At 34.3% G+C, this 21084-nt stretch overlaps 1 protein-coding gene across 2 annotated transcripts in view; it reads right to left on the reverse strand.

The window, feature by feature from the left end:
- Window positions 1–1616: 1616 nt before the first annotated feature.
- Spred1 (sprouty related EVH1 domain containing 1) overlaps window positions 1617–21084 on the reverse strand; it is an 89093-nt gene continuing 69625 nt past the window's right edge. For both annotated transcript variants that reach the window (XM_078049855.1, XM_005316383.4), the window contains 3 exons: window positions 19864–20022; window positions 11345–11446; window positions 1617–8610 (listed from right to left, as the gene is read on the reverse strand). In XM_078049855.1, the coding sequence (XP_077905981.1) occupies window positions 7957–8610; window positions 11345–11446; window positions 19864–20022 (915 nt within the window). In that variant the 3' untranslated portion in view covers window positions 1617–7956. The remainder of the gene's footprint in view (window positions 8611–11344; window positions 11447–19863; window positions 20023–21084) is intronic.

A 21084-nucleotide genomic window follows, 5' to 3' on the forward strand; every position in this document is an offset into this window, starting at 1 on the left:
CCTCCTTTAATAAGCAAAGACCTTTCCTAAACTCAAAGCCTTTGCATTTGCTTTTCTTTAACCAGAATGGTTCCTTTCTCACTTATGTGTATGGCCTTCTCCTGTACCTTCACAACATCATTTAAGTAGTTAGCCTTTCCTAGAGGTGTGACCTACAAAAGGGGAGGAAAGCTGCACCAGGCATGGTGTTTTTGACCTTGCTTCAGCAAAAAATGAGTTGTAAAAAAAAAAAAAGTAAAGGTAAACTTCTGACGTAGGTTCACCTGGTTATGCAGCTATTGATTTACTTATAATGCTATCAACAATAAGATTCAAAAACTTTCTAGTAATGGCCTCTTTCACCCAAGTTCTCAGAAAACAATAACAATAGATAACAAGCTTAAAATCACTTAGAAAAACTGGATTTGAGAACAGCGACATAAATTACAGTTCGTCATTTCTGTAAGTTTGCATTCTATAGTTTGATTTGCTCTCAATTACCTCCAGGATGCTGAACTGCTCTTACAAGTCATACTGATTCAACTTAAAAACTTTTTTTTGGGTACAGACAGTGAACCTTGTGGCACTTAACCACCAAGCCACATTCCTAGGGCTTTTTATTTTTCATTTAGAGGCAAGTTCTCACTAAGTTGTTTAGGACCTTACTATGTTGCTGAGGCTGGCTTTGAACTTGCAGTCCTCCTGCCTCAGCCTCCTGAGTCACTGGGATTACAGGCGTGTGCCACTATGCCAGCTCATCATAAACCATTTAAAATTTTTTTATTAATCTGGGAATATCACAATTGGAAGATAACTTTATATCACTATATTGTTGTATAAAATACTTTCATATCCCAATTATATTTAAAATACAAACCATCCCTTGTTAATAAAGACACCCAGGTGATTTATTGGTTGTTTAATTTGCAGTGGCAGTAGTATGATCTGACTTCTGCTAGGATAGTGACACTAGGGATAGAGGAAGGTGGGACAGATTTGAGGGACATTTAGAAAACAGAACCATAGAAAATTGAGAATCAATGGTGAAAAGCAAGAAGAAAATGAGAAATTAAGTATGATGATCAGGTTTATGTCTAGAGCAATTAGCTGGGCAGTGGTGTCAATGCCATCTATCATGGCAGAGGAGAAAAAAAGAATGAACAGGGGAGATCATGAAATCTGTTTCGGCATACTGAATGTGAGATGCTTGCAAGAGATGCACTTGGACAGCTGGGTATACAGTTTTAGTGCAGGTTGTTCTCGTGTAAGTGAAAGAGTTTGCACTAACACCTAAACCTTTTGAATTTCAGTTACTACATTTATAAGGAGCATGCTATTCTAGATAATCTCTTTGGTACTTCCCAGCCTAAAACTTCAGAGAATCTGACAACTTTAGTCATTAAGTAATTTGGTTTGGTTTGGATTTCCAGTCTCATCTTAAAACTCTGGAGCACCATGCTGTCTATGAGCATTTTACTTTGATACTTGAACAAAAACTATTAACTATCTGAGAGCTCAAGTATTCATACAACCTTGTTTTAAATTTTAAGACTGAAAGTCAAAAAGACTGACTTCCCCTACTTATTAAAGACACAAATTAAGACTCCTGGCCTTTCTTGGGAAGAATACAGCATAGAATCAATCAATCAATTTATTGATAGAACATACACATAAATATATATTGATCTATACAAATACACACACATATATACACAAATTCTTTTCCATGAATTCTTGCCCTAATAGACTTGGATGTTCAAAGGACATTATTTCTATAAGAGGGCAAAAGAAGAGCAGAAAATATGAAGGGCATGAAAAAGGGGTTGGATAAGCAAAATCTGTAAGGTTTCCTGTATATATTTTTTAAAAAGAAAATAAACATTTAAATTGGCATCTTGCAGTGTGGCAACACAAAATTAAGAAGTAATGCAAATACCAAGTCTCCTGTCCAGACATAATTATCTCAATCATTTCAACACTGAATAGTCTGGATTCTCCTGTCTTCCTTCCTTCTGATTTAAATATAACTTCAAATTAAATCATTTCCACATTAGCAGAATCAATAATTTTTAAGCTCAAGGGAAGAGAAATGTTTTCAATCTGACATCTTTAAATAGCCTGGACAATAAACACAACCCTGGTTCCATGGACAGGATTTTTTCTGTGAAATAACTGACATGTGAATAGCTTAAAATAATCATTAGAATTTCACTTGAACAATATGATTGGTCTATGAAGTATATCCGCACCCCTATAATATAAAGGCAAAACAGCACTGGGACTTAAAAGCATGGGCTTTGGAGTCAGAATTTGGTTCAGACCCTCGTGGTCTGTCAAGTAGTCTCAAAGTCGAAATCTTCTCTTCAGTAAAATGAGGAAGATAATACCATATTACAAAGTTTTCTAAGGATTAAAAGTGATTAAGGGGCTGGGATTGTGGCTCAGTGGTGGAGTGCTTGCTTGCTTAGCTTGTGTGAGGCCCTGGGTTCGATTATCAGCACTACATATAAATAAATAAATGTCCATTGACAACAACAAAAAAATATTTTTAAAAAAAGATGTTATGAAACAAAAATAAACATTGTTTCAATTATAATTGTTAGACTTTTGTTACAAAAGGTACTTTTGGAGCCATCATTTCAAGGGTCTAAAACTTCAAATCTTAAAGCAGTTAATTTAAAAATAATCTACTCCAACTTTCATTACTATTGATTTTTTTTCCCCTTCAAGGAATACTGTGCATGACACTGTATTGAGAACCAAGCAGGAATCCTAGTTCCAATTCTGATATAAAAACTATTTAACTTACTTGTGCATAATATCTTGATATGAAGAATATAGAGCAAGTTCTAATGAGACTACATTTTATAATTCACAGAAGGGCACAGTTAATTCTTGAATTTTTCAGTTGACTACAACTGTAACTTAGTAAAACAGTTATTCTGGTGTTGAGATACACTGACTTTTGAGTAGTACTGCCATAATAACTTTTCATTTGTTTTTGTTTACAAGTGCAACTGTTGTGTACATCTGCCACTATCATCTAAGGTTTTTAAAGTTTTTAAACCAAACTTAACTACATTATGTTTCCAGATAAGATAGAACTTTTCCCCCTATAATGTGGGGGAAATTGAACTTGGGGCCTTGCACATGCTAAGCAAGCACTTGATTACTGAGCTACATCCCCAGCCCCTAAATTTTGAGACAGGATCTTGCCAAGTTGACCAGGCTGGCCTTGAATTTGCAATCTTTCTGCCTCTGCCTCTGCCTCCCAAGTAGCTGGTGTTACTGGTGTGTGCCACCATACCCAGCACTGCAACCTATTTCCAAACCAAAACACATAATGTAGTACCAGACTGGAAAAAACAAACATAACAACTGGATGCATAAATAGATGATTAACTATATGTGAACTTTCAGTTAAAAAAAGAATGAAACAATAAAATTCTGATCAAAAGTTTCCATTTACATTGTCCTCCAGTAATTGTTATCTCTTATGTGATAATTTGATAGCTCTAAAAGAGTAAGAAAAAGTCCTTTAATATTTCATGATAGGTTTAATTAGGTAATTCCAAGAGGGAGGGAACCATTAAAACAAATTCTTATGATATCATCTGGTATGTCCAATTACATGAGTATCGTAACAAAAAGTTACAAACGTATATATGCGTATTTACATTGTATACTCGAAGCTATCAAGCTAGTCAACTATATCTGAGGAGATAACATTATGACATGAGTTAAACAATTTTTCATTGCTCATTAGAAAAAATGCAGTCAAGCTTTTAATGGAAATAATGTACAAGTGAGGCACTTTTGAGATCAAGAGAATAGAAAGCAAATGATACTACACACTGGAAATGTTCACAAAAATCTATGTGTATCTTTAATACAAAGGCTTTTCAACTAGATTATTCTTGAAAAATTTCAAAACAATTATGCAATTTAAGCTTTCAGTAACAATGGCTATCATTTATCAGTGTACCAAAGCATATGAAAGTTTTATAACCACCTGGCTGCTAGGCAAATAGTACTTTAAAGCCCTTTTTCTCCCTCTCTCTCCCTCTCATTTTAATATAAATCACCTCAGGTCGTGTTTCTTTTTTTAAAAAAATATTTTTCTATGTTTGACTTACTGCAAAACACCTTATGGTGCTATTAGGATTTATAGACATTTTTAAGTGCAACAATAATGCAAGTTTCTAGCACTTTCCCTTAGAAATGTGATCATGGAGGTCAAATGAAGAATGAGAATTGTATCATTGAGAAATCTGTTTTTTAGGTAACACTAAAGTTCTCTAACTTTTCTGTAGAAAAATGTGTATTTTCTTAATGCACCTTTGGGCTACAATTAAAAACCTAATCTTAAACCCAAATTACATATTCCAAGTATAATCACAAAATCTAGAGTCAGTTTCAGTAATAACAACAGAAAAATCCTTAAAATATCTTTATACTGCATGTCTGAAGTAGTATGTTTCCTGTACTCTGGATACTTACATGGATATTAAGAAATATCTTTGAGCCATTCAATTAAGGGAAAAGGAGAGAGGAAAAAGTAAAGAAAAAGCATGACTTACCAAAGATATTAGATGGCACTATACATATGAATTGAAAGTGCATTTGTATAACTTCAAAAGCTCATTTTAGGCACTATTGAATAACCAATGAAAATAGGTAGTTTCAAGTTTTTCCCTTTAAATTTTAATCCCTGCCCCATCTTTGTCTCAGAAACATACACACACTTTCTTTAAAGTTGTCATGATAAAATACAGGTGGTTACGTTTATCTATTTATATATAAAAAAATTCTCCCTGACTGACAATGGGAGGGAAAAATACCATTTTTGGTAATGGCTTCCAAGTTAAAGGAACTGGTTCTATAAAAGCCTCAGCATATCCATTAAGTTTGATTGCCAGCTCCAAATAGCAATAAATATTTTATAACAGGATATGTAAGAAAAAAGTGCTTAAAATCTTTCAGTGACCAACAAAATTAATTAGAGAAAAGAATCATTTTACAGTTCCTTTGAGATATTTCTTACTCCTAGTTTCCCTGTAGGAGGTGGCCACCACTTGACTAGCCCTTTACTGGTGGTAGTGAATGAACCCTGCAGATGCCTATTGCCATCTTTTTCTCTGGTCTGGATATTATCCAGTAGGTGGTGCTGAAGTTCCACACATGGAAACAAATGATCCAGATTATCATTTGAAAACTATCAGTTCCAAACAAAACAAACTCATCAGGCCAAATTCTTTCTTATCATGCCACTTAGATGATCTCATTTTTAGTGTTTACTTTAACAGTTTTGTTGAGCCATTTGCTTATACAATCAGATAAAAAAGTTTTAGAAGAAATGCCAAATGGCAGTGCCAAATCTGTATAGATAATGGAAACAGTTTCTGAATGTACCTATACACATTTGAGAATCAGAGATTTAAACTATCCATTTGTTTGCACATAGGAATTCTCAACTACTCCAAAGAGAAAATTTCCACATAGGGATACAGATACACTACATTATCAGTTTTTGTTTCCTAGACTAATTTGGAAACTGAGTATGTTAGTTATAAAGATCCAAGGTGAAATAAGAACCAATTTCATCACCATAGTTTTTAATGAAGAAACTTGTTTAAAACTGTAAAGGAAAAAATGGGGATGGGACGGCAAAATCTTAGCAGCAAAGTGGTTAAACAAATTGAAAATATTAATGCACAAACATTAAAATATTAAAGCATATATGTTGCATATAAAATACAGTACAGAACCAGGAGTTGCACTATACTGATTAGTGCTTAACAGAAGAAATGATTAAATTTGTTCTTCCCAGAAGTATATACACAGTTCATTTCCACAGCATTTTCCTATATAGCCAGCAAGTTATTTTCTTCAGTCATTCACACCTCGCTCAAACCTGAATTAAAAACTCAGTACTTACAAATATGAAAATTCATTCAAAAAGAGAACCAGTATTTCCATTTCATCCATAAAAAGGAATTTTGAAAGTTAACAGTCTATTCTAGGAAACCAAGTTTAGCTGAAAACTTCAGGGATGAAGATCACCAGGTGTAGCAGCATTCAAATATATAAACAGTAAAAATAAGACTTAAAACTGCTGCTACAAGGTCATGTTTTGGATTTAGTTCATCCAATTGATTTTTAGTACAAAACTAGAAATAACCTCTTCTTCATAACATCTACAGTTAACAATATAATTTTCTTCTTTTCAATGTGAAATAATACTTCAAGATGATCTATGTACACAATGTTGTCAGTTCAAGCTGTCATATAAATATAAATGCTTTCTTTTTTTTAAAAAAAAGTATTTTACAGACAAGATAGTGTTATATACATTGTTCAGTTTGATAGGGGGCAAAAGAAGAATGCTAACACAAGCTTAAGTTTGATATGTAAAACAAATGAGATATAAATGACATTTAAAACCTGCATAGAAAATGAGCTTCAAATGGTAGTGTGATTTTAATTTCTATCACCTCTAGTACTTCGAGCCATTAATTTAAAAAAAAAAAAAAAAGGCACACGTCTCAACTTTATTCCTGTAAGGGAATGTTCTTAAAGAATTCCTCATTTGGTTAGTTTTGATGTTTAAAAAAAAAAAAAAAAAAGTGACCCCATGGTATTTTAAAATGGTATGTTGGAACACATATCCTACTACTTTGTAAATTAAACAGCAGTAATACAATGCTCTGCAAAAGAAATAAAATTTTTATCTACAAGATATTTCATTCACAATGATGTTGGATTAAATACTTTCCTGGGATACGTTAGCATACATTTTAACAAAATAATTTTGTTTTCGGCCAGTTTAAATAAAAAAAATATAGCTGAGAAAGATCAGTGTTATATGAATAGTAAGTACTGAGGAGTAAGCTAAAACATTAGTAATGCAGCTGAACATATTTCGGTGTAGCAGAACAATAAATGGAGATTTCAAGAGGAAACTGTTTTATACCAACTATGCATTTACACTTTTTGCCTTGTAAAACGTTTGTTTTTGCAATATTATTTTTTGAAGGAGGAAACTCTGAAAGAAAACAACTTGCTGGTTGAATACCACAAAAAAACAAAACAAAACAAAACAACCAAAACCCTTAAATTTTCTGTTTACTCAGTCTCTTTTTATATAAAAATAAGGGTTAAGTTCCCATCAGAACATTAGACAATTACATTTGTGCTTTAAAAAAATGTTGGTCACACAAGGCTATTAGAATATCTTAAAGGTTTTTAGATTACCAGAATGTACAGATATAACTCAATATAAACTGTAGCCAAAGATAATCAAGGATGAAAATATCAAATCATTCACATGGAATAAAAATGTTATTAACTAGATGAGTTAAATATTCAAAATATATGGAATGTGACAGTAGATAAATGTGTATCTACTTCAGAATTAGGAAGGGCAAGAAAGGTTTAATATGTAATAATTCGTACCTTACATTTAGTTAAATATAAACATTTTGTTATTTATACATAAAACTGCTTTCAGAAAAACAACTAATAAATGATTTAGTTGCACTTATTTTACTTCTTATAATTCCCAAGTGTTAACTTTTCTTAGATTGAAATCAACTGTCCCCTAGTGCATTTTTATTTTTAGTTCATGAATTCAAACCTTTAAATTCCCATCACCTAATGCATAAATATACAAAAATGCCAAAAATCAATCCCTTTTTGTTGGATCATATTTATGCTGACTTTTTATAGTCAATACCCAAAAATGATTTCCTTCTGCAAATACTCTACAACCTGTAACGAAACATGCCATGCACTCAAGGAAAAAAATGCATGGCTAGCATCTGTGAAATGCCAAGAACTGACGAGTTCTGCTTCTTCCACATGTGGCCCCAGTGATACCAGGCAAGATTCCATATTGCTTGCCAAAAGCTTCCACAAAACCAAGTTAGCTAATTCCTGGAAACAAAGATTTTAAGCTCCTTTTGGCACTGGATCATTTCATCCAGCAGCTTTATGTTTCCCACCACAGCACCCACATGCCTCACCACAGCGATGGCACATTCTCAAAGGGACGTAGCAGCACATACATGGTACAATGAAAGACAAAGCTACCAGGGCTAACCATCGTAAGCAGAACTTGTCATCACTAGTGTCACATGAACAGGGATCAGAAAAATCTCCCTCTGAGTCTGACATACAATGATACAACATGCTCTCTGCACAGAGCATACAACTAACTTGATATATGCATCTTTTAATAGGATCTGGAGCATCCTGACATTTTCCCCTGCCATTTTCTTCATGATTAAACCTTTCCTGGCAGTATACGCAGCGAGAACGTTCACCATCCTCTTTTCTTCGTTTTGACTTCTTAATTTTTAATGAGGAAGAAGGCTGTGTCTTAAATACCACAGAGTCTTTGAGTGAACTTAACTTAGTCTCATCCCCACAAGAGTAGAGATAGTCTGACTTTTTACTGTCCGGTTTAGGAAAGTGAATATTGGAGTCAGTATCATCTCTCTCCAACTCATTTTTCCACATGTCAGGATGTCTGTAGTCTGCATACCGACGTATTAAGATATCTCGAGGGTTTATTCTGACAATCTCATCCTCATCTTGAAAGCTGACATGTCTGATTGATTTCAAAGGGACCTAAAAAATGAAAAATACAGTAAGGACTACAGCAGTTAAAATTAACTGTGTCAATTTGATGGAGTGACACTGCCCAGGTATTTGTTCAAATATTGTTCTAGGTGTTTCAGTGATTTTTTGGGAGGTAAGAACAATATTTTCATTGATGGACTGTGAGCTAAGCACAGTACCTTCTATGATGTGGGTGGACCTCATCTAATCAGCTGAAGGCTTTAATAGAACAAATATTCCTTTCCCCAGACAAGAAAAACTCTGCCAACAGGCTGCCTTTGGACTCAGATTGCAACTCTTCCTTGGGTCTTCAGCCTGACATAGTTTACCCTGAAAATTTGAGATCTGTATTTCCATGGTGGCATGAACCAATTCATTAAAACTAAATCCTACTCAATCTGTTTCTCTGGAGAACCTTCTAACAGGCTTTCATGCCAGGAAATGACATGCCACTATAATAAATATCTTGAAAATGTGGAAATGGTTTTGGAACTGAGTAATGGGTAGAAGCTGACAAAATTTTTTTTTCTTTTTTTTTAAAAATTTTTTTTAAAGAGGGGGGGAGAGAGAGAGAGAGAGAGAGAGAGAGAGAGAGAGAGAGAGAGAGAGAGAAAGAGAGAGAGAATTTTAATATTTATTTTTTAGTTTTTCAGTGGACACAACATCTTTGTTGGTATGTGGTGCTGAGGATTGAACCTGGGCCGCACGCATGCCAAGCGAGTGCGCTACCGCTTGAGCCACATTCCCAGCCCCAGAAGCTGACAAAATTTTAAGATGGACGTTAAAAAGAGCCTTGAAGAGACAACTGGTAGAAACATGGACTTAAAGGTCCATCTGGTAGGGTTTAAGATGGAACTGAACACATTACTGGACTTTGGAAGAAAGGCAATCCTTGGTATAAAATAACAAAAAACCTGGATGAATTGTGTTTTAGTATTTTTTGGAAGGTAGGAGAGATATACATGAACATTCAGCAGAGGAACTTTCTAAGCAAGGTGTGTTCTAAAGAGAATACTAGATGTGGCTGGATGATTATAGGATAAAGCAAGATGTTGCCAATTTGGATGTAAAGGGACAGAAGCAAGATGAAACAAAGAATGACTGTAGGACTTGTGGGATTCTACAGAATGTGCCAAGAGTTATGTGGCTGTGAACAAGTGTCATGTTCATGACATGTCATGTCTCAAAGAGAAGGAGGATCCTGAAGTAGGACTGTCCCCTCTGAGTTCCAGAGGATGAAGCTAATTCTGAGTTCTAGTGGGCCATGCAGTAGCAGTGCAAGGCCGTGGAGGGGAAGTTTATACCCAGGGCTGGGTGTAGGATCACCATCCCAGTGGGCCTACAGGACAGAGCATAAAGCTAAGGAGAATTAATCTCAAGTCTTAAAACCTAATGAAATTTCCCATCAGGTTTAGACTTGCTTAGGACTCATATGATGATTTTCTTTATTTCAGTTTCTCTCATTTTGAGTGGGAATGTCTACCCTATGCCTTTCCTATCACACTATACTTTAGAAGCAATAACTTGTCTAGTGTCACAGGCTGACACGTGGGCAGGGAAATCTGTCTCAAAATGAATCATACCTCAACACACCCACAACTGGCAGAGATGCTATTTAGAAGAAATTTGGCAATTAGAGTAGATACTGGAATCTGTTAAGACTGTGGGGCCACAGAAATAAAGGCATGTGTATTTTGTATGTAAGAGGGCATGAACTTTGGAGCCAGTGGGAAGAATATTATGGGCTGAATCATATCCTTCCCCAATTCATATGTTGAGGCCTTAACATCAGAATATGATATTTGGAGACAGGGCTTTTAAAGAGGTGACTTAAAAGAGAGAAAGATAGATAGATAGATAGAGAGAGAGAGACAGAGAGAGAGAGATATTGAGATTCCTTAAAATAAGGAATCAGGGTAGACCTTAACCAGTCTTACTGGTGGCCTTGTAAGAGGAAATCTGGACACACAGAGAGATATAGTAGGGAAGCATGTGTAGAAGAAAAACCACATGAGATGGTAGCCATCAATAAGTCAAAGAAAAAGGGCTTAGAAGAAACTAAACATACCAACCCCTTGATCTTGATCTTGAAATTCAGCCTCAAAAACTGTGAGAATATAAAACTACTATTTTAGCCACTTTGTCTGTGGTATTTCACCCTGGCAGCCCCCTCAAACTAATATAAGAATATACATAGCTCAGCTATACAGAAAAATCCCTAAAAAATGACTTATACACCAACCCCATCTCTCTTTCTCTCATTTGTCTTCTCTTTGTATCTAACTCGTGGGTAGATGACTTTTTGGGGTTGGGGAACAAAACTGTCTTTTGACCCTACCCACCACCCACAAAGGAGATGGTTTTCTAGTAGTCAAATCTGTATTACCTAGTTCTAATTCAAGGATACAAAGACTAGTGTACAAACAAGTGTCTAATCCAGTTTGGGGCAATCTTTTATTCTATAGATATTTGAAACTGGGATTAAATTCCAAGTCTGGGCTAAGGGTGGGCTGATGGCTGAAGTCCACTAAATTAACACTATACCATTCTTATTGGTCCTATCCGATATACATACAAATTCAAAAGAAAAATTTTGGATGGAGTTTAAACAACAGGGTTTGTAAGTAAATATGAAGTAAATTTATAAATTGAAATTATTTCAACTATATAGAGAATTCAAATGACTAGAAAACTTCACCTATATGCTAATTGCCTATATTTCATTGCAGAGGATATTACTTACCCTGTTTTGGGACTTTAAGCTTCCACATTCCTTGGGTATTTGCCGCTGTACATATTCCACACTTCTGCTCTGAATGTCTAGGCCTGGCTGCCCAAATGTTATCTAAAATACAAACAGTGTCTTATGTAAGTGATGACAGAATGAATTTCTTGCTCTTAATGAAACCAGACACAGTACACATTTTCAAAATGGTTTTATAAAAGGTATTGTAATTCCCCTCACCTTAATTTTTTTTAAAAAAGCTATTTTCCTATACATTTTAAAATGTATGCATTACATTCACCAATTAACAAGTACTCAAAAAAGTAGAAATCACCCAAATATATCTATCAACTGATGAGTGTATAAACAAAATGTGGCAATCCATATAGTGGAATATTCCTCAGCTAAAAAGGAATAAAATATTGATATTATGTTATAATAGTGATTGATAAGGACTGAAGGAAAAGATGGAGTGGCAATGACTGCTACTTGGTACGAAATTTTGGAGGGGGATGAAAATTTCCTGGAATTCAATAATGGTGATGGTGGCACAGTCTTATGAATTTACTAAAAACCAACAAATTTTATATTTAAAAGGATGACTTAATGATATATGAATAAAATATTCATATGAATAAAATGTGATAGGGACATTTCTTAGTTGTTTGAATTGCAAAGCCCATTTTGGAGCTAGATTTTTTTTAATATGACAGTGGAATGCATTACAATTTTTATTACACATATAAAGCACAATTTTTCATATCTCTGGTTGTATACAAAGTATATTCACACCAATTCGTGTCTTCATACATGTACTTTGAATAATAATGATCATCACATTCTACCATCATTTCTAACCCCATGCCCCCTCCCTTCCCCTCTAACCCCTCTGTCCTATCTAGAGTTTGTTATTCCTCCCTTGCTCCCTTATCCCACTGTGAATCAGCCTCCTTATATCAAAGAAAATATTCGGCATTTGGGTTTTTGGGATTGGAGCCAGATTTTATAGCTGAAAGTTACCAAAGCTTAATTTTTAGAATTTTATAATGAAAAATTATTATAAATGAATTTCCATATCTACCACCTAGCTTCAGTAATTATCAATACTGCAGTAATCTTATTTTCTTATTGATTATTTTCCTGGATTATTTTGATCCAAATCCTACTATTAATAAGACTATAACTTGAAAATAAAAAATAATACAAGTAACAATGGCAAATTTTTCAAACAGTATTGAAGTACATACAATAAATATCTTCCATATTAGATGTTTGGTCCCCATCCTAGAAGTTAACTTATAAAAAACAATTTTTAGTGAATTCTTCCAAAAATTTACACACACAAACATGTACATCTTTAAAAGTTTTAAATACAAATGGAATGCTTTTCTTGATTTTTCTTATAGTTAGTGATACATTACAGATACTTTTGTATACTTATAGGTAAAACATATAAGGATTCAGGAATTAATGGAAAAAATTCACCATGGATTAAAGAGTGTAGACAGGCTTCATGAAGGAAACTGGGCTTGAAGTAAACACAGAATGAGTTAAGTATTTGGTCAAGTACAACTATCACCACCACCACCAAAAAGAAACAATTTTTTTCCTGATAAAAGTTAATGACTTCAACTTATATATTAAATACACATTCCTATACTTTAAGAAGCAAGGATGTCTACTTTTTCACTTATCACCTAAATTTTACTGTCTCAGAAAAAAGTCACATGTACTACTTAAACAGATTTAACTGTGAAATCTACCTGAGTCAACAGTTTATAATTATTAGGCCTCCCACATGATCCGTAAGTGAAAAGACAAATAGATGTTGTCTATACACTTATTAAAACACAGATGTTGTAAGATACACCCAACTAACTATTGCTTTTTAAAGCACTGAGAACCAAAACTATTTTATAGTCTTCAGAAGAATTTATCAGCTGAGATATACATAGGAGGTGCTTCTTCAAAGTTGGTCACAACAACAAAAAAAAATTTAAAGGATTCCATTTAAAATGACAACAAAATGATATGAAAGCAGAAAAGATTATAAAAGATAACAGATTTTTAAAAATAGGAAAATCCTCATGAAGAAAATGCAAAGTTTTATTAAGAGAGAACTAGGGTTGGGTTTGTGGCTCAGTGGTATAGTGCTTTCCTGGCATTTGTGAGGCCCTGAGTTCAATCCTCAGCACCGCAAATAAACAAATAAATGATCCATTGACAATTAAAAAATATTTTTAAAAAAGAGAGAGAACTAAATAGAGGGATATATCATACTCATGGATAAAACTGTAGCTTCCCTTAAGCTAATACACAAATTCAGTGTAATTTGAACATAAACCACAAAAATATTTTTCATCAAACTTGACAAACTGATTCTAAATTTTATGAAAGGTCAAGCAGTCAAATAAAGACCTCAAAGGAAAAACAAAGTAAGAGCATTTGCTGTACATATATATTAAGACTTATTATAGAACTACAGCAATTGCATAGTAAAGACTAATGCAATGACAGACAGGAGACCAACCAATCAGTTTAGAGAGACAAGAAACAGATCCAAACATACATGGAGACTTGATACATGACAAATATGACACTGTTAATCAACAAGTAGTTATAGAGAGGACTGGATCCCTAGCATAAAAAAAATCAGTTCAAATTAGATTAAAAGACAAAGCTTAAACTAGAATGTCTGCTCACTAAATTCTGAACATAAGAGTAAAATTAACAATCACTAACTAGGAGATGCTAGCCACAAATAAAACTTAGGAAGGATTTGTACTCAAAATACACAAGAAGTTGATAATGAAAATTTTATTACTCGGCAATCAGGTTAGAGTAGGTATTTAAAGCTGATGTGTAAGAAATAACCACTGTTTCCACTATCCCCTGTATACATGGCACAAATCAACTGAATAGTTAATACAGTCTTGTTCAGTGATTAAAAAAAAAAAAAGATAAATCAGGCAGTCAGGCAGTCTTATTGCCCATTAGAAATAAAATTCAAGGTAATGGTTACCTTCAGAATGAAGGAAAGGGAATAAATTGGAGATCTTCCTTTACAAGTTTTTTGATGGTTTCTTAGGTATTAAATGTGATATAAATCTTTCATTATGAGCTTACTCAAACACACTCTTATTTGTCTATAATGAAATGATCCTCAAAAACTTGAAAGTAAGAAAAATAATGGCTTTCAGCCCTATACGTTGCAACTAAAACCTGCCTCTGTTACCATTTTGAATCAATTTATTTATCCAAAGGATTTAAACAGTCCACAATGTATACAAAATAATCGAAGACAAAACATTGACAATGTTATTGTTTTACTAACATTACTAGAAGGAAAAACCTAAGCTAGCATTAGGTAACAATTCACCACAGGTTTCATTTCTGTAAATCTACTTACTGCACATAGGCATTGTCTGCCTTTGTTTTAGTTTATCTTTTCAAGGACATGCATATAGTGAAACCTTTGGAAGACAGTATTCCCCTTAGTATTCCATTCTAAGTCCTATTAAATTGAGATATGTGTGAACACTTAGTTTATATAATTTCACTGCTATGGTTTGAACAAATACATACTACAAAGTTCATGTGTTGGAAATTAATCCCCAACACAAGCACTGAAAGATGGTACCTTTAAAAGATGAGTAGGTCACAAGGGCTCTAATCTTACAAGTGGATGAATGCCTTAATTGCAGGAGTAGGTTCCTGATTAAAAGATGAATTTGGTCTCCTTCCCCTTATTCTCTCTTACCCTCTCACCTTCTTGCCTTCTGCCATGGGATGACACAGCAAGAAGGCTTTCACATGACACTGGCACCTTGATATTTAAAATTCTTTGGAACTATGAGAAATAAATTTCCTCTTTATAAACTACTTAGTTGGTGGTATTTTGTTATAGCAACACAAAAGGGACCAAGACAAAAACCCTTGTTTCTCTATGTCACATTAATCTGGGAGATAAGGAAAAGTATCAATTATAAGAGACTAGGAATACTAATGTTTTATTTAACAAAACACTTTTTGCTAAGTGCTTTATAAATATATTTAATCATTGTACTTTCATAATAACTTCAGCAGATAGATACTAATATCATCACAATGTATAGGTAAAGACACAAAGATACAAAGAGATTGTGATACATACGTTCAACAAAGAACTTAGCTCTAATAATTACAAACAATGCCTATGAATCAATAATAAAAAGTCAAAAATTCAATTTAAGATGTGCTTAAAGACCCAAAAAGGTACTTTATGAGAAAGTTTCTAAGTGGTAAATAAGTATATTAACCAATTCATAATTATGAAAATATAAATATTATTATTTCATAATTTTAAATTATGAAAACATAAATAAAAATCACAATAAAATATAACTGCTTCTACCCAAAGTAATAAAGAAGACCAAATCAGAGATGCATGTGATATACTGGTATGTGTGTGTGGGGTGCCATACCATGTGTTTAGGGAAACCTCTACCACTTGTAGGAATGTAAACTGGAAGACTAAGTTGAACTTTTGTTTTTGAGTAAAACCAACAGTCCATAAAATGTTCTTGTTTAGCCTGTGGTTTCCTGTATCTTCTTGCACATGACTGTAGACCAGGTTTGTAAAACAACCTAAATAAAGCCTAAAGTGTTTTGCACAACATAAACATCTAATTATTGGGTCCTTGTCCTTTCTTTTTTTTTTTTTTTCCCCTTTTTAATGCTCCATGTTGTCTTTCCACCAGATCATTCACATCTTTGATTCCCTGTTACAGACAGAAAGGGTCTCCCTAAAGTTCAGATATTAAACTTCTAATCCCCAAGGTCATGGTTGTTTGGTGACACAATTTTGAGAGATAGATAATGAGGGCAGGGCCCTGGTCTGATGGGATCAGTGTCCTTGTAAGGAGAGCCACCAGCAGACTTGGGTTCTCTTATCCTGACAAGTAAGGACATGGCAAAAAAAAGCCTCACCAGAACAGAGCCATGGTAGCAACTCTGACCTTAGAAAAAGAAGATGGGGGGGTGGGATAGTAGAGGATAGGAAAGGTAGCAGAATACAACAGTTACTAGTATGGCATTATGTAAAAATGTGAATGTGTAACTGACGTGATTCTGCAATCTGTATTTGGGGTAAAAATGGGAGTTCTTAACTCACTGGAAACTAATGTTTGAAATATGATATGTCAAGAGCTCTGTAAGGTTTTGAACAACCAATAAAAAAAAAATTTAAAAAAAAACTGAAAGAAAAAAAATTTGTTTTTGTTTGAGCCACCTAGTTTGTACCTTTGCATTCCCAGCTAAAACACCTCATTTAAAACACTCATCCTCCACTCTTCTTGTGAACAACATGGGTTTGAACTATATGGGTCCACTTTTACGTAGATTTTTTTTTCTTTTTCTGAGATGTGATAATTTAAAAGAGCTTACAGATAAACTCCATAGCTTTAGAAATATCAAAAAGTTAGGAAAAGTTAGGTATGTCATTATTACATAAAGTATGAAGAAGATAGTCTATTTTATCATTTACTACCATTAAGTATACACAAATCTATTACAAAAAGTCAAAATTTATAAAAACTTATATACTTACGGACTGTGCATAGCACCATTCCCAGTCAAGATAAATGTAAACAAGTTCATGGACACATCAATATTAAATCATTACTATATAAAATGACTGTAATAATACTGTACTTCTGTAACAACTTCGTGGCTAACTCTTACTGCTACTGCCTTGAGAGCAAGTGTTTCAAGAATCTGCTTAACTCTCTGATACCAATCATTTCCATATAAGCAGCTCTTATCTCCAGTAAATTCTATATTTTAGTAAATAGTGACCTCTTTGTGATTCTTACATGTTTTTTACCATATATAATACATGTAACATACAAAATGTATAAATGACTATTCATGTTATAGGTAAGGCTTCCAGTCAAGACCATGCTATTAGTAGCTGAATTTGGGGGAAATCAAAAGTTATATCAAGAATTCTACCAGTTGCAGAAGTGGACAGAAGACCCCAGAGAATCTGACGTAGCCTGCCACTGCTGGCACTGGCCTAGTTACATCATACCCTAGTTACATCATACCCTAGGAGGCATTGCTGCACAGTGGCGGTATCAATGGCCTTAGTCATCAGCACTGCAACCATGAGCAGCAAGGCCAAGACCAAGCAGCCAGCAAGCACCACCCTCAGTGCTGGCCAAGTCCAAGTCCATCATCACGAACAATGATGGCCCAGCTGGTTTGCTCCCAGTGCAAGAAAGTCATAGAAAGGTTTGGGGAACAGTAAAATAGTTTAATGTAAGAAACAAATATGGTTTCATTAACAGAATTGATACTAAGAAAGATATATTTATACAATCAGTCTGCCATGAAGAATACCCCAGGAACTTTCTTCATAGTTCAGGAGATATTGAGTTCGTGTAGTCTGACTTTGTCATAGAAGAAAAGGGAGTAGAGACAGCAAATGTTACAAGATCTGGTGGAGTTCCAGGTGAAAGCAGTAAACATGCAGCAGACTATAATCACTACAGTCACTATCCATGTAGTTGGAGTCTTCCATACAATTACCAGTTGAATTACCAGAAGAGTAAGAGTGGGCAATAAGAGAGACTAGAAAATGCTCTTGAGTCAGGCCTGACAATACCAGCCACACCAAACACAAAGGTTTCCACCATACTACACACAGAGACCCTATGGATCTCCTTGTGCAGGGAGAGGTAAAGGATGACAACAACAACCAGTGAGACAGAATATGTATCGAGGTTATAAACTATGATTACATAGTGCCTTTCTGCACCAATGAAAAGGATGATAATGAAGAGGGTAAGGAAAATCAAGGTGAGACCCCAGGTCAGCAGCCACCTCAAAGATGGTATCACTGCAACTTCAATTACCAATACAAACACCCAGAAAAATCTTAAACCACAAGTGGCAGAGACAGAAGCAACTGATCCCAGCCTTGGGATTAGAATTCATTTATTCCCGGGACTAAGTAGGGCAGGACATAGTAAATGTCAGTTTACCACTGCTACCATCATCTGGTGATCCAACAAGAAGAAATGAATATGAAATTCCAGAAAATGGAAGAACAAAAACCCTGAAGTTCAAGACCTTAAGCACTTCATTCTTGCCAACCGACCATATAACTAGAACTATCTGCATTTACTAAAGATGTCTCTTTTTGGTAATGGAAAACATGTTTCAAAAAGTCCAGAGAGGTGTACTGAGCTGAGACAGTAGGATCACTGGAGCCCAGAAGTTCAAGACTGGCCTAGGCAACATGACAAGAACTTGTCTCAAAATAAAAAAGGTATACATGGAGTTCTTTGTGTTTGTTTTTATTTTTTGGCACCAGGGATTGAACCAGGGGCACTTGAACACTGAGCCACATCCCTGACCCAACCCTTTTTGTGTTTTATTTTGAGACAGGGTTTTGCTAAGTTGCTGAGGCTAGCTTTGAACTCGCAATCCTCCTACCTTAGGTTCCCAAACAGCTGGGATTACAGGCATGTGACACTGTGCCAAAATATGGAGTTTTGACTGTGTAGGGGCCACTGCCTCACCCTTTGTTATTCACAGGGTCGATTGTACATCTTTTCAATATCATCTATCAAGAAGAAAAGATATTTTAAAATATTTTTAAAAGCACACGTAGGGGCTGGGGCTGTAGCTCAGTGGCAGAGCTTGCCTTGGATATGGGAGGCACTGGGTTCGATCCTCAGCACCACATGAAAAAAATACAAAAATAAAATAAAGGCATGCTGTTCATCTACAACCACAAAAAATTAAAACAACAACAAAAAAAACAACATATGTGACCTTTGATTTTGTACACAGATATCAGGTATAACTTAAAACCCATGAGTTCACGTAAGGTAACAGTTTCAAATGCTTATTTAACAATAACAAAAATATTTGTTTATCTCACTAAGAGAATTGAAGATATTCTGATAGATTTGATATCACCTGTGAATAGCAAAAAATAGGATTATGTTCCACAACTGAGGCTTCACTTTTAGATCCAATGGTTGTCTAAAATCGGATTGTATATGTAATGCCCCGTGGAAATGCTTTCATTGAACTGATTTAGAAAAACATTAGCAGTTTTTGAGGTAAGCTATAAGAAGCAACCTTATGAAATGTGTCAGTGTATTTGCCACATGTATGTTTACCAATGACATTTTTTTTTTAAATAGTATGTCTGATAAGTTTCTTATAGAGAAACTTGCTTCTCAAAAGACTAGGATGCTTTTTCCTTCTGGATAATGAAAATTTCTCTGAACACTTTTCCCATTTTTACCTTTGCCACCAAAACATTTAAAATTTATGGCTTCATTTACTACATACTGACATAGGATTATATGATCTACGTTTGCTGTCACACTCTGGATTTGATTCACTGTAAATCATATTCCTGGTTTTCTTGCCTTTTTGTTTATTTTAACTGGTAAAGAAAGATGGTCTTAAGATCCTTCTCTAAAACATACCATTTCTACACATATGTTATACATGCTGAAAAATATTTATTTTCTCACCTGATTGGCTTGGCTTTGCAGGTAGACTCTTCTGGCATTCAAATCTTCAAAGGGAGATGGTCTTATATTTGAGCCCCTGTAAGGGTCACTGGTAACAACTGTCTCTTGCTGGAAAAGGTGATCTTTCACTAGAGAACTGGAAGTATCCTCTTCAGTTGCCTAATGGGAACAACCCTCAACTCATTAGTTGTCAGGGGAAAAAAGATCTAACAAAAGAAGATCCTTTAAAAGATACTTTAATTACAACAAGTATTTTGCAAATTATTAAGTATATACCACCCTCACTGCTATAAATGGCAATTCCAAAAGTTCCAAGGTACATGATTAGGGAGCCATGTTAAAATAAATAAGAAATAAAAAAAAACAATAAATCAACTTTCTGAGCAAAATAAGCTTTCTTATTGAAAACAACTTAGGAAGAATTGAAGGTAAACATGTAGAAGAGCCAACTAATTAGAAGAAAGCCTTTAGTTATAGTAATAATGATCTGAATCTAAAAAACCAAAGAAATTATTAGAAAATACTATTCAATTAGAGTCTTATTTTGCAAGTTAAAAATAAAAAGTATGCAGTTAGGTAGCAAGAACTGGAGAAAAAGAAGGAAGATGGTAGTAGTCCATATCTTTTTGAATCAATCCATTAGTCTGAATTTGCTGCTTACTTAGAAGGGTTGAAATCAGCACAAGAGATTTAGGTAGAGGAATATGGTTAGACAAGACGAGCACTAAAAACATGATTTCAAATGGTCATAAACAATACTGTCTATGAAATAAATACATGTTAAATGGGAAATTTAATACACTACATACCAGAAAGTCCTAGAAGGGTTTTATTTTAATTCATTTAGTTTTTTAAAGAAAGGGGGGTGAGGGGGTGTAACTGCTATAATTTTCTCCACTGTTGTATAATTATTTGAGAGAAAACAGCAATAGACAAGTAAAAAAAGGCTGAAATATATTTACAGACTCATTCTAAAATAATTCAGAATATATGGCTAACAAATTTAAAGGTTCATACCTTTATAAACTTTTCTTTTTATAATTAAGAAAAGGTTTAACATTTTTTTGTTGGTGTTACTTCTAAAATTAACCAATTCATAAAATGACTGGGATATTTTATTTTTTTATTTAATTACCACCTTTTGCGGTGTGAGATTTGAATTCAGGGCCTCAAAATGCTAGGCAAGTGCTCTATCACTGAATTATGCTCCAAGCCCCCAGG

Source organism: Ictidomys tridecemlineatus, chromosome 5 (assembly GCF_052094955.1).
Source record: "Ictidomys tridecemlineatus isolate mIctTri1 chromosome 5, mIctTri1.hap1, whole genome shotgun sequence".
Taxonomy (NCBI): Eukaryota; Metazoa; Chordata; class Mammalia; order Rodentia; family Sciuridae; genus Ictidomys; species Ictidomys tridecemlineatus.